Source organism: Pteronotus mesoamericanus, unplaced genomic scaffold (assembly GCF_021234165.1).
Source record: "Pteronotus mesoamericanus isolate MK-2021 breed Mesoamerican mustached bat unplaced genomic scaffold, CSHL_Meso_final scaffold_507, whole genome shotgun sequence".
NCBI classification, from domain to species: Eukaryota; Metazoa; Chordata; class Mammalia; order Chiroptera; family Mormoopidae; genus Pteronotus; species Pteronotus mesoamericanus.
The window spans coordinates 12837819-12851319 of record NW_026555319.1 but is presented as its reverse complement, the minus strand read 5'-3'; the positions used below and the strand labels follow the sequence as shown (position 1 = coordinate 12851319).

The 13501-nt window shown below is 43.0% G+C and overlaps 1 protein-coding gene across 2 annotated transcripts in view; it reads right to left on the bottom strand.

Moving 5' to 3' along the window:
• The window catches only part of GRK3 (G protein-coupled receptor kinase 3), a 111677-nt gene that overhangs the window by 83790 nt on the left and 14386 nt on the right, over window positions 1-13501 (bottom strand). For both annotated transcript variants that reach the window (XM_054594049.1, XM_054594050.1), the window contains one exon: window positions 4776-4852. In XM_054594049.1, coding sequence (XP_054450024.1) covers window positions 4776-4852 — 77 coding nt within the window. Of the gene's footprint in view, window positions 1-4775; window positions 4853-13501 lie in introns of those variants that run through there.

The window sequence follows — 13501 nt, the reverse complement described above, 5'->3', positions numbered from 1 at the left end:
TGCCACTGGCCTGAGGAAATCCTGTCCTGGCGTGAGGAGGTGAAGCCACCCAGACCACACCCTGAGTCACATCTGCAACATCACCTGCGGTGGTTTTGCCAGGAGGCCACGGACACTGGGGTTGTTTTGGAATTCTTCCGACCACACCTGCCTTTCCCAAGTGAACTGAATTTAAAGGCACCTGAATCGCTCCAGTTGATGAATACAAGTAATAAATGTGGAAAGAAGGGCATAATGAGAAAACTCCCCATTTTGCAACTCCCTGTTTCAGACAAAGATCATCAATGAAAAAGAAATACATGGTAGATGACAGCTTAACGAGGAACCTGTGGGCTGACCGCGTGACCGCAGGGACACCTACGCTAGTGTCCCTCCTGTTCCACCTGTGAAGGGCTCTTGCCAAAAAAGGTCAGATTTAAATCTAATCAAGCTGTTAGAGCTCACTCTCTCTTTACAGGAAACACAGGAAGGGGAAGTGTGAGTTAAACGATGCCGTGAAGAAGCAAACAGAAAAATCCAGAATGTGGGAACAACCTACAGCACCACTGGCCCAGTCTATTCAATATCAATTAATTATCTGTGGGGGGGGAAGGGGTTACCTGTTGTTGATTAAAAGAGACGTTATTAATGATAACAACACAAGGATAATATTTGAATCCTGATTCAAACAAACCAAGTATTAAAAGGCATTTTAATTCAAAAAATTGAATATAAACTCAGTATTAGCATCTATTAAAAGTCATCATAAATGTTCATTGGTTGGGATAAAGGAAGGCACTGAGGTTGTATAAGGAAACACGCACATTTTTTGGAGATGCATATAGAGCTGAGATGCTACGAGGCATTTACTAATTGCTTTAAAATACTCCAGTAGCCACAAAAAGAGGGGATGAGCAAAGCAAGTAGGGCAAAATGTTGAAAAATATTGAACCTGGGTGATGTACATGTTGGGGCTTTGCTATTCTAGTCCACTTTTGTGTATGATGAAAATTTTTATGATAAACGATTTCATTTAAGAGCTTTCATTCATTGAGCATCTGCCAAGAACAAGCCATTGTGTCAAGGGCTTTGCAAACATTTCCTGCTGAATCCTCACAACAGCCTTATGAAGTAGCTGCTAGCATTGTCCCTACTTTCACAGATAAGAAAGCTAATGAAATAACAACCAGTTTGGGGTGTAGCCAACAAGTCTGCCCATCACGCGTTATCTCGGCACAGCCGCAGAGGCCAACTAAACGAAAGGTGCCCACTCTTTTCATTTCACGAAGCATCTTCACAAGTTGGCTCGAGCTCACGCTGGAAGGCGTCCCCCAAATTCTGTGCTAACCATTAGCAGGGGGGATGTTGGCGGGGTATGGGAAGTGAGAAAAGGAATTGATGGGCTGGGTGCATGGGGTGGGGATAGAGGGCGAAAGAAACAAGACAACCACAGGAAAGCCATAAGGCGTAACCCAGAAATGTGCAAAGTGGGAGCACGTGGAGATGGTCACGGGAAGGGGCAGGCGGAACAGAGGGGAGAGGCAACGGGGGAAGGCAGGCTGCTGAAACAGGGATACGGACCGAGAGGGCGAGAGTGATCCCCTCCTACCGGGGCCCACCTTCCCCGCGTCCTCAGCCACTAAGGCCAGCCAGAACGTGAGCATACCGGAGAGCAAATGGGGGCCCAGCCAGCCAAGCGCTAGACACATTAAATATACAGCTATGTCAAAACATAATTAGAGATCTGCATCAGGCCATTTACCTCGTCCTCTCTTCCCACCCCCACTCCCGCGCGGTCGCTGTTCTTCTCTGTGAGCTTCCAAGTGTGACCTGAGCTCCTCCTGACCAGCTCCACGCTCACAAATCACAAGGAAGGGAAGAAGGAATTATTTATTTAAACAATGTTTTAATTTTTTCACAGCTGAGTTGAGATAAAAATTCACAGACCATCAGTGTCGAGTGAACGGGGTCTTGGGGGAGAATCGATGTGGCTGACGCTAGGGTTCAAGGCCACACTAATACCATTAGGCGCCCAGAGCAAAGGTTCCCGGAGCCGTCAGGGAAAGCTTGGATCAGAACAGCGGCAAGGCCGTGTCTGGGGAGGCTGCATGTGTGCCGGGGGTGGCAGCCAGGAGAGGGGTTACAGGAGGGAGCACGAGGAGGAGCAGCAGACGTAAGGGAGAAACAGTCCCCGGCGTGTTCCAGGGGGAGGGAGGGCGGCAGGGGGCAGGCCTGTCACCACCCACCACTGTGTCTTCACCACAGGGAGACCCACTCGCACGAAGTAAAACACCTTCTGCTCAGGGCAGCATTGCTCACGAGCGCCAGAAAGAGGAAACAACCCCAATACCCAGCGGTGAGCGAATGGACAAACAACACATGCCGAGTGCATACATGGGAGTCTCATCCAGCATGGAAGGGAATGACGTCATGACCCCTGCTACACAGACATGGGTGAACCTTCCAAACACTATGTTGAGCGCTCAGTGCAAAAGGCCACACACTACAGGGTTCCATTTACTCAGTGTGTCCAACGCAAGCAAATCCATGGCCACAGAGATTGCTTAGTGGTATCCTGGGGTTGGGGGAGGGGGAGACCGGGGAGAGGCTGCTAATGGGGAGGCAGGTTCACTGGAGGGTACTCATGTTCTGCAACGAGAATGTGGTAGTTGTCGCAAACTCCGTGAACACACAAAAAATTACTGAACTGTATGTAATGGGCAAAATTTACACTATGTAAAATATATCTGAATATAGTTTTTAATTAAAAATGTTATTAAAAATAAATTTTTATAACTAGAAATAAACTTGAAGAATGTAAAATTTTATGTTCTTTTACTGTGAAATTTTTACTTTAAGAAATAATTCATTTACTTCCCCCCTTTCCTCTCAAAGATACAGTGCCTCCCTCTCTTGTTACCATGCTGGTTCTATCTACATTTATTTATTTATTTTGGTACAAAATCAGAGGTGGAGGAGAGCATTTCCATGTAAATGACCATAAACCAAACAATAAAAAATGAGACAAAAGCCATGGCCTTTGAACCAATTCGTTCCCCAGCCAAATCCTGAAGATGAGGATGACACAGGTCTGTGTGGTTAGGGACCGTGCGCTCCCCACACACAGTCCTCGGAGCACAGAAAGGCTGCACTGCACCCAGACTGCGGGACTCAGCTTCCCACCCTCGTGTTGCACGTGTTATCACAGAAGCCAGGTCTGCCGAGGTGACCGTGATAGACTGGCTAACATCTGCAGAGCAGGTCCTAACTGGTTTACAAAAACCCAAAGAGCTTCTGCCCTGGTTTCTGCTTTACTGGACCAAAAAAGAGCATCGTAACTCGTTCTGAAAATGAATCTATCCGGTTCTTGCCAGGCAACCTTCCACAACACATTTCATGTTCATTGCTTCCTTCCCAATAGCCTTCAAGAATTACCAGAGTAGAGAACTGCGAATCAGCACAAGTCACTTCACTGACCGGAGTCCCCACCTCCTCACCTGCATGTGGAGGGGCAACCCTGAGTTACCTCTAAGGACAGTCCATCTCCAAGGGGGTCTGTCTGTGTTTATGAATTGTGGGAACAGACTTGAATGCAGAATTAGGGTTCCAGGAAACTGTAGTAAGACCTTCATTTCTTGAAATGTCAATAAAGCAGTTTCCTCTAGTAGTAAGATAATTTAAAAACTAAGACCCAGTTCCTCAGCAAACTTATCCGAATAACTGTGGGAGGCTGGCAAGGCACAAAGAATGGAAAGGAGTGTCCTGTTCTCTTATGTTCTGCTCTGTGGATTTCACGTAAAGACCCTAGAACTATCTGTTTATCACGTCATTATGGGCAGATTAACGGTATAGCCAGCTTACAAGCCAAATGATGAATCCATCCTAGCTGAGAAAAAAACATTATTTTGGAAATTTCTAGACAGGAAGAACTGAGTTGGGGAAATGGGCGGGGAAAAGAAACATGTAGACTGCAGCTCTTACCTAAACCGGCTGACAGTCCGTCAGCGCTAAATAATCTGCCAGCCTTTCAGACAGCAGGTGAGAACACAGCTCATTTCCTCACTGGCCCTGAAACTTTCCACGGAAGCAACTCCTGTGCAGTCCTAGTTCCCCAGGCACTCACGGTGGCAGCCACGGTGCCCTCCTACCAGCCACACGTCTGCGCGGCAGGACCAGCAGCAGCCAGAGCCGGGCACCGCCGGTGTGAGGCGGGTCCTTGACCTCTGTGTACGCGACAGGGGAGTCCTGGTGACCTGCTGGATACATGCTCTGAGTGGGGCCACAGGTTCAACGTAACTGATGTGGAACTGACAAGAATGAACGGCCCACAAAACCCCTACACCCACGAAAACTGCCAACGTCCAGAAATCCAGCCCCGCACTTTGGAAGGAGACGGCCAACCACAAGAGTGGGGTGATGTCTATGAAGACACAGGCCAACTCCCTGTGAGCACAGGAAGTACCAGAGCCCTGGGAGAAGCTGAGGATCTCAGAGGTGGGTCCAAACAGAGAGCTTATTTCTGGTTACCGAGTCCCCCATTTTGGCAACCTCCCAAACTTCCTTAACACCTCGACTCAAACTCGTCTGTTTCCCGCTAATGTGTTCACAAGATACATTACTAAGGATATAAGTAATCATTAAGTACCTGGTTAATTACAGGAAATTTCCTCCATTCCCAGCTTGAAGTAGAAAGCATATATATAAAGCATCGGGGACTGCATGTATACACATTGCTACAGGGCCCCCCGATAGCACTACTGAAGATGCAGCATGCGCAATGAATAAGCAGCACTTACCGATTCTCTGGTTGAAAATCTTGTCAAAGGTTATTTCATTTCTTTCTGCGAGATACTTCTGCATCACGCTCCGGATACTAAAAGAGAAGAGTGACACGTTTTTAACAATTACAGCCTGTACCATGCGTAACCACCACTAGAATGGGAAACACATCACGTCTGTCCTGTCTCCAGGACTGATGAGATGTCCCTGGCTTGGCAAGAGCCCCTCTTACAGACACCCACACCTGCTCGAATGGCTGGTTCAACAAAGAGAGCCGGGCACGTCGCAACGCCAGCCGTTACGCTCGCCCGCGACTCAGGGCCAACCTCATGCGTCGACTCACCTACAAAAACTGACTTAAGGGTTTGGGGACTGTGCATCCTTAACACCATCGCTTTCCAAAACGTGCACGAGCCTGCACGCACACACGTGACAAATTCCGCTCATCAATTAATGAGCTTCTTTTTAAAACAAAGGCTGAAGTTCCCTGGATATATGATTAGTATTTTTAAAAATCACATTCCTGCACATCAATTAAAAAAAAAAAACTACAAGAAAACATACTTAGAAGAAAGATTTCACTTACAACAAAATTAAAAACATCAAATGCCTTGAAATGAATTCAAAATACGTGGACTTTACAGGAAAAATTACCAATTTCATTGAGAGACACAAATGAAGATCTTAATAAGTAAAAAAGATACACCACAGTTATGAACATGAAGATTTAATGTTGCAAAAATTCAAAGCCTACCCAAATTTATCTATGAAACCAATATGGTCCCCCATCAATATTCCAACAGGGTTTTTCATGAAACACAAAAACAGAGAAGCTCTTTATAAAATGTATACAAAACAGGCTCATGAAGCCAAAACATTTCTGAAGAAAGTGAGTGGCGTGAGGATAATAGGGCTTATGATGAGGCTAAAAGGATTAAGACAGGATAAGCAAGTTGTCAATGACAAGGAACAGGCAGCACGTGAGCTGACGCACATGTACGTACATACATACGTGGAACTCTGACATGTGAGGGTGGCAAAATGGAGAGAAACGGGGGAGGGGGACTGACTGCTCAGTGAGTGAACCTTAAAAGTGATCATCCAGACACTGTGGACACTAACTCTCTGTCCTCCACTGACGGGCAGCAGTTTGGCACTGCTTCTATTTTTTCGTAACAAACTAATTCAGGTAAAATTTATATATAATTAAATGTATACTTAAGTGTATCATTAAATGAGTTTCCACATATAACTCCTATGCTAATCAAGATATCAAATATTTCCATCACCCCAAAAGGGGCTTCTTTGCAATCCATCTTCTCATAGTCCAGGATCCAGGCAACTACCAATCTTCTTTCTGTTAATATAGGTTACCTGCTCCAGTTTGATGATTTTATATAAATAAAATCAAACAACACATTGTCCTTTGTGTCTGGCTTCTTTCACTCAGTATAAGCAAGCTTCATCCCTATTGCTGAATGCATATGTAGTTAGGGTTTTTTGTATTGCCAAATAGTATATCATTGTGTTCCACCATTTGTTTATCCACTCATCTGTTGACAGACATATGGGTTGTTTTTAGTTTGGGGCTATTATGAATAAAGCTGCTTTAAATGTTCGTTTGTAAGTCTTTTTTTAATGGGCACGTGTTTTCATTTTTCATGGGTAAATATGTAGACGTGAAATTGTTGGCCATATGGTAAATTATATTGAACATATGAAAAAGTGCTAAATCATATTCCAAAAATGCTTGTACACTGTTATATTCCCACAATGGACAAAGTTCCAGTTGTTCCACGTCCCTTGCCAAGGCTTTAGTTGTCAGTCTTTTTGGTTTCAGCCACTCTGTTGGGTGCGCAGTGGCCTCTTACATGGACTTGTATTTGAATGTGCATTTCCCTAATGAATAATGACGTTGAGCATGTTTGAACATGATTATCAGGATGCATATACGTTCTTTTGTGAAGTGTGTTGTGAAATCTTTTGCCCATCTTTTAACTGAGTTGTTTATCTTGTTACTCAGTTGTAAAACTTCCTTACAGAGCCTGGAAACAAGGCCTGTGTCAGCTTATGTGATATCATTTTCTCCCAGTTCACACGCCTGTGTCTCTCTTTTCTTCATTAAGTCCTCTGAAGAGCAGAAGTCTTGGTTGATGAGTTCTAGTTTATTGATTTCTTCTTCTGGTGGACACTCTGTGCTAAGAAACCTTTCATATCCCAAGGTCATGAAGATTTCAATCTATATTTTCCTTTAGAAATTTTAAAGTTTTAGCTTTTGTGTTCAGGTCTAAGATCCAACTTTTGTTTTGTATAATACAAGGTGCGATCGCAGCTCTTTTTTTCCTTATAACCTAATACCATATTGTTCTGGTATCACTGCTGGAAAAAAACCACCCCTTCTTCACTGAATTCTCCGGGCATCTTTGCAGATTCCACTACACGTGTCGGTCTGTCCTTGGCTACCCTGTGGCGCTGATCTATATGTCTATCCCTACATAAATACCGTATTTTCTTGAGTGTTACAGATTTATAGTAAATCTTGACATCAGGTGACCCAAGTCTTGCAACTTTGTTTCACTGCTTTTGTTGTTTTTTTCTGGTTTGTTCTTTTTTCCTATTCTAGGTTCTTTGCATTTCCATGTAAGTTTTTTAAATCACCACGAAAATTTCTTCCCAGAAAAAGCTTGCTGGGGCTTTGACTGGGATTGTGTTGAATCTATAAATTAATTTTGGGGGAACCTCTTAATAAATTCTTAATAATCTCACATATACAATCCACAAATATGACATATTTCTCCAGTTATCTAGGTCTCCTTTAAGTTCTCTTATCAGTATTTTATAGCTTTCGGTATAAAAAACTTGTCCTTTTCTCGTAATAATTTTCTCTGGTTTGTGTATCAGGATAATGAGATTCATAAAATGAGATGGGAATTATTCCTTTTTCCTTTATTTTCTGAAAGAGTTGGTGTAAGATTCTATTAATTCTTCCTTAAATGTTGAACAGATCTCATCAGTGAAGCCATTTGGGCCTAGAGTTTTCTTTGTGGGAAGGTTTTAAATTAAAAATTCCCTTTCTTCCATAGATATAGGGTTATTAATACTTTCTATTGCCTCTTGTATTAGCGTTGATAACTTGTGTCTTTTATGGAATTTATCCATTTCATCCAACTTGTCAAATGAATTTCCAAATAATTAAAATGAGTCAAAGCAGCCAGATTTGAAAGGGAACAAGAACACAGTCCTTGATGACAAAGGGGCAGGAGCAACGGGAGCAAGCTTTGGGGAACGAGGTAGGCGGCGAAACTTAAAAGATCCGTATTGGGTCTTTGTCCCAGTTCATGGCACAGAGCTCCTAACGTCCTTGGAATAAGAGTGTCTTATTCACAAGGAGCGCTTCCCAGCCGTCCCTGAGTTCATGCTAATGAGGTGACTCTTGGGCCCTTTGACAGCTTCGTGATTGGGCTGCTGGCCAGAGGAATCAACCAACCATGTGACGAGAGGATTGGGACTTTCAGCTGAACTATTCAACTTCTGGGAGGCTAGAGATTGAGTTCAATTACCAATAGTCAATAATGTAACCAGTCATGGCTACAAAATGAAACTTCCATAAAACTCCAGAATGATGAGGTTTGGAGAGCTTCTGTGTTGGTGAGCACACGGGACTGCTGGGAAGGGGTCCCGGACAGAACATGGAAGCTCTGGGCTCTCTCCCCACCGAGCTGGCCTTAGGTGACGACCATTTTCCAGTTCCTGAGCTGTACCCTTTACCATAACACAAGTCACAAGTATAAGACTTTCTTGAGTTGTATGAGTTGTTCTAGTGACACATCAGATTCAAGGGGAAGGCCATGGGAACCTCAAGTTGGTAGTCAGCCAGGCAGTAAAGCAGGTAAACAGAGGCCCCCGTTTGCTGCTGGTATATGAAGTGGGCCAGTCTTGTGAGACTGAGCCTTTAATCTGGCTGGGGGGTGGGGGGAGGTCCTGTGCCCACTCTGAGTTAACATCAGAATTTTTTTTTAAAGATTTTATTTCTTTATTTTCAGAGAGAGAGGGGAAGGGAAAGAGAAAGAGAGGGAGGGAAACATGATCAGTTGCCTCTCACACGCCCCCAACTGGAGCCCTGGCATATGCCCCGACTGGGAATCGAACTGGCGACCCTTCCATTCACAGGCTGGTACTCAATCCACCGAGCCACACCAGCCAGGGCTCAGAAATTATTTGAATTGCAGAACACCCAGCTGGTGTCAGAGAACTGAAGACTACTGAAAGAGGATATGATGCATATGTTCAATACCTTAATTTTGGTAATAGCTTCACAGGTGTAGACAAAACTTACCCAACTGTATACTTGAAATATGTGCAGTTTATGTTATATTAATTATACCTAATTAAAGCCTCCTTTTAAAAAAATTATACCACAAGGATGCAATCAGCAAAATCCTAGCTGTGGGAAACGCTATACAACAGATGACCTAGTTTCCTTAACAAACAATTTCAAGAGAAAAAATGATGGATGGGGAACCTATAGTTCAAAAAAGACTTAAAAGAAATAACCATCAAGCATAGTGTATGGACCTTATTTAAAACTCAATTCAAGTAAAAAAAATCTGGTAAAAACTGAAGAAATGTGAATACAGATTGAATATTTAATATTAAGGAAGCGTTATCTTTTTAGCCTTAGCAATGTATTATGTTTGGGTATGTTAAGAGTTATCTTTTAGGAAAATATGCAGAAATATCTACAGATGAAACAACACATTATGTTTCAAAATAACATAAAGGGAACTAGGAGGTATGGATGCATCAAAATTGGTAATGTGTTGGTAATTGATAAAGTTGAGTGATGGCTACATCAATTTCATTATATTATTCTCTCCCTCAGTATGTGTGTTAAATTTTCATTATGGAAAGTTTTTTTAAAAATCAAATCCTGGCCTCTGTTCCTGGATCACTACTTCACATACTTCCTCATCAAAATAAGATATATATGCTATATGTAATGATAATACCATATATATTGATTGGAGGCCTATTTTTTTTTCATTTAATATCAACTGGCTGAAGATATGTAAGCCCTACCTGTCATGACCTATTGGGGTGCTGCTATATAAGCACAAAGTTAAGTATAATAAATATTGTATTATAGCTTTTAAAATTCTTCAACTACTATTGTGGCTGAAAGACTAGCTCCTAGTTATCTCTGCTCTCCACTGGCCAAAGAACGGACAGGCTATGTTGTACTTCCGTAGCTTACTAGCAGAGAAACGACCATATCTATGGCATAGCTAGGTATTTCCCATTATCAAAAGCCTCTGTATTCTATGTGAGGTTTAATTGTTTTATTCTGATGTCCAAAATAAAATGCAATTAAACAAACATTTCAAATAATATAAAACTTATCACCTAAAAATGGTAGTAGGGCGTAAGACAGTTCTGAAGATGAAGCAAGCCAGTAAGAAGAGGGCTTTGTCAGAAACACTATACAAGAAAGAGTCATTATCATCGCTGACAACCTAGAAACCCAAAAGGCAGAATGTCTTAAAAGATAAGATGACTAAGCAGTCATACCAAGATTCAACTCCCACAAAAGGAAACTGCTTTCTTTCATGTATAGTTACTAAATATTTTCCACTAACCATTAAACACCCAAAAAAGAGCTACCTTATCCAAAGTCACAACAGAAACTAGGCTCAAAACAACCAAACTGCCAGAAGACCCTGAAGAGGTCTGTCAAAGTCTCTAGTACAATTTAATGTCCCTTCTTCTCAAGTTTCCTCCATTCACCAGGTCTTTGGCAGGAAAGTCTTGCATATAATTTACATATCATTAGGCAATTCAGCATTAGACAATTTACGTAGAAGATCCCAATCCAATTAAGCTAAATGTGAATTCCTTTGTGTTTTCCTTCTACAATACTTTGACAATCCACATCATGTTTTTAATGTCTTTTTCTTGGCAATATATTACCTGATATTTGTCACAGACTTGAATTTCACTGGCCTAAAAGACCCCTCATCGTATCCAAAAGACATACCCAAGTGGATGCAATTTGAAGGATGAACGTACGTATTGGGGTCATCAGCTTAGTTAATCCAAGCCACTAAAACCTCATGATCTATGCAGTCCCTTCAAATTGGCTGCAACAACCATTTTAGAATCCATTCACTTATTATCAAAATACTTTTGAATCAGGAACAATACATAAGCAGCTTCACTCTATTGCTGTGTTGTTCTCTGGGTGAAATTAGCACCCGGGGACAGAGAGGGAACACAGGCAGGGAGGGTCTAAAGAGCCTGGTTGGTGCACGCTCCCCACTTCCAAGAGCCATTTTTAATGGGATTATCTCATTTAAAAGACATCAAGGGCCTCTCTTTGGCCCAATGTCCAAACTCCTTAGCACATTACTGGGAGCATTTCCAACGGGGCCCCAACCCAACCCATCAACCACATCCTGCCGCTCTCTGTCTCTGGTGGCAGCCACACTTCATTTTTGTCTCACTGCCCAATTATCTGGTAGACATCATTCCTTTTAATGCCTCTCTTAACCTGAAAACCTCCTACACATCTTCCAGGATCCAGGTCGGGATCGCTAATACTATGATTCTCACTTGAGTTTCCACTGCATGTCTGACGGCACTGCTGTATCATTTCCCACAATGCACTGTTAAAATATATACTTTATATAATAAAGACATGATACATACATGTAAATAAATATACAGTAAATATATATTATGTACACATATAACACAGAGCCCTGGAGCAAACTGAACCCCAAAGATCGATAGCGTTTCTGCTCAGTGAATGTGGATTACAGCAAAGTGAAGAAAGAAGGTCCATGGTTCTAAATAAAAAGCTTCATGTCAGTATAAAGCTGCTCTGAACGAAGACCTTGCAGAAGGCATCCGCGCAATCCCTCCTAACCAGGCAACAGTCCCATTCTAAAAGCAGAAATTCATGGCGGTGTCCTGTGCTGGGGTTACACGCACTGATAAATATCTGAAACTTGGAAAAAAATCACTGACTCAGTCGCTCTTTCAGGATACGTACTGCATCCTTCCCATGAGCCAGGCACTGAGCCCAGCGGGCCCCACCGCTCTCTGCCCTGAAGGAGCCCATGTGTCCAGAGGGGCGCCAGCACAGTAGGCGGCAAGCCCCCATACAATGTGACAGGCAAGGGTCCACAGGGGCAAGGACAGGAGCTACAGACCCCGTGCAACGTGACTGAACTGCAGGACCCAAGGGGCCGCTGGCAAAGGTGAAGTGAGAGCGAAGGCATGGGACCGCTCGTGAAGGGTGAGTGACGTCGGCCTGCCCCAAATAACTGCGTGAGATGGACAACGGACAGCAGAAATTTTTAAAAAATACACAGAGAAAAAGGCCAGCCCACAAGTAGTCTACAGGATTGGGCCCCCTTATTTCTAACTCTGTGAGAATACCTGAATTACCACCCATGAGATTAATATCCAGCTTTTTGTGGCTCGTTTAAAGCAAACATCGCCCTTCCAAGGACGGATAGATGACATTTTCTTCTGACTGGCAAAAATGCTGACTTGGTGGATGCAAACGGGCATACTTCTTGCCCCTCAGAGTCCAAGCCTCCTGCCCCCACTCTGTCCTAAGACAGTGTGACCCAGTCCAGACCCTCAGGAAATGAGCACCATCGAGGCAGACAGATTTACAAACTAAAATATGCTCCATACAAGACACCCAGTGCAATTTTCCTACAACTTGTCTTTTATTTTGATAGATACCTTTTTTTAAAGATTTTATTTATTTTATTATTATACAGAGGGAAAGGGAGGAAGAAAGAGAGGGAGAGAAACATAAGTGTGTGGTTGCCTCTCACGCGCCCCCTACTGGGGACCTGGCCCGCAACCCAGGCATGCGCCCTGACTGGGAATCAAACCAGTGACCCTTTGTTTCGCAGGCTGGCGCTCAATCCACGGAGCCACACCAGCCAGGGTTGTTTTGATAAATACCTTCTGTCACGCAAGAATGTTTAATTTGTGCCACATACGCACTAATCCTCCTTTATGATTCGCAGGTCTGGCTTTGCTTGGAACAGCCCTTTATACCCCAGAGCACTAAAAATATATTCTCTCATATTTTCTATTTTTAATATTTTCATGATCGTCCCACTAAACACTCTGTAAAGCCAAGGCAACCTGAATCAGGGTCCAAATGAGAATTTTAAAGAACCTGACAAACTCGTCCTCATTCACCGGCGAGAGAAGAACGGGCAAGGGTGCCCGTCCACATTTTTACAAAGGAACACAGTGGGGATCCCTCCAAATGTAAAATATTGCTACAGCATTTAATTTAAAACAGTGTGGGGCTGGTACAGGCATCAACACTTAGGTGGCCCAGCGTGCCAAATCGTGTGTACCTCTGCTTACATTCGTCCACATAATGTAATTTGGTTCATGGAGAAAAGTGGCATTTTGAGTCTATGAGGAAAAGCATGGTGTGTGACTTTACTGGATCCTGACTCTGGTTGCCTGGGATTTACAGACTGATCAGAAGAGACTTGACCCCTTACCCATAGTGAGTCTTCCTGTCTAGAATTACTTCGTAGCTCTCCATGGATTCAGGTTTTCTTTGACTCCTCTCTTCACAAAGTTTTGTTTGTCTTCATACTGGCCTAGTTGGTAATAAGTCAGTGAGCTCTGGTTGAGAGCAACACATTAAAAAACACTTATTTTAAAGTAATAATTTTGGAATGTTTTGACAAATTAATAT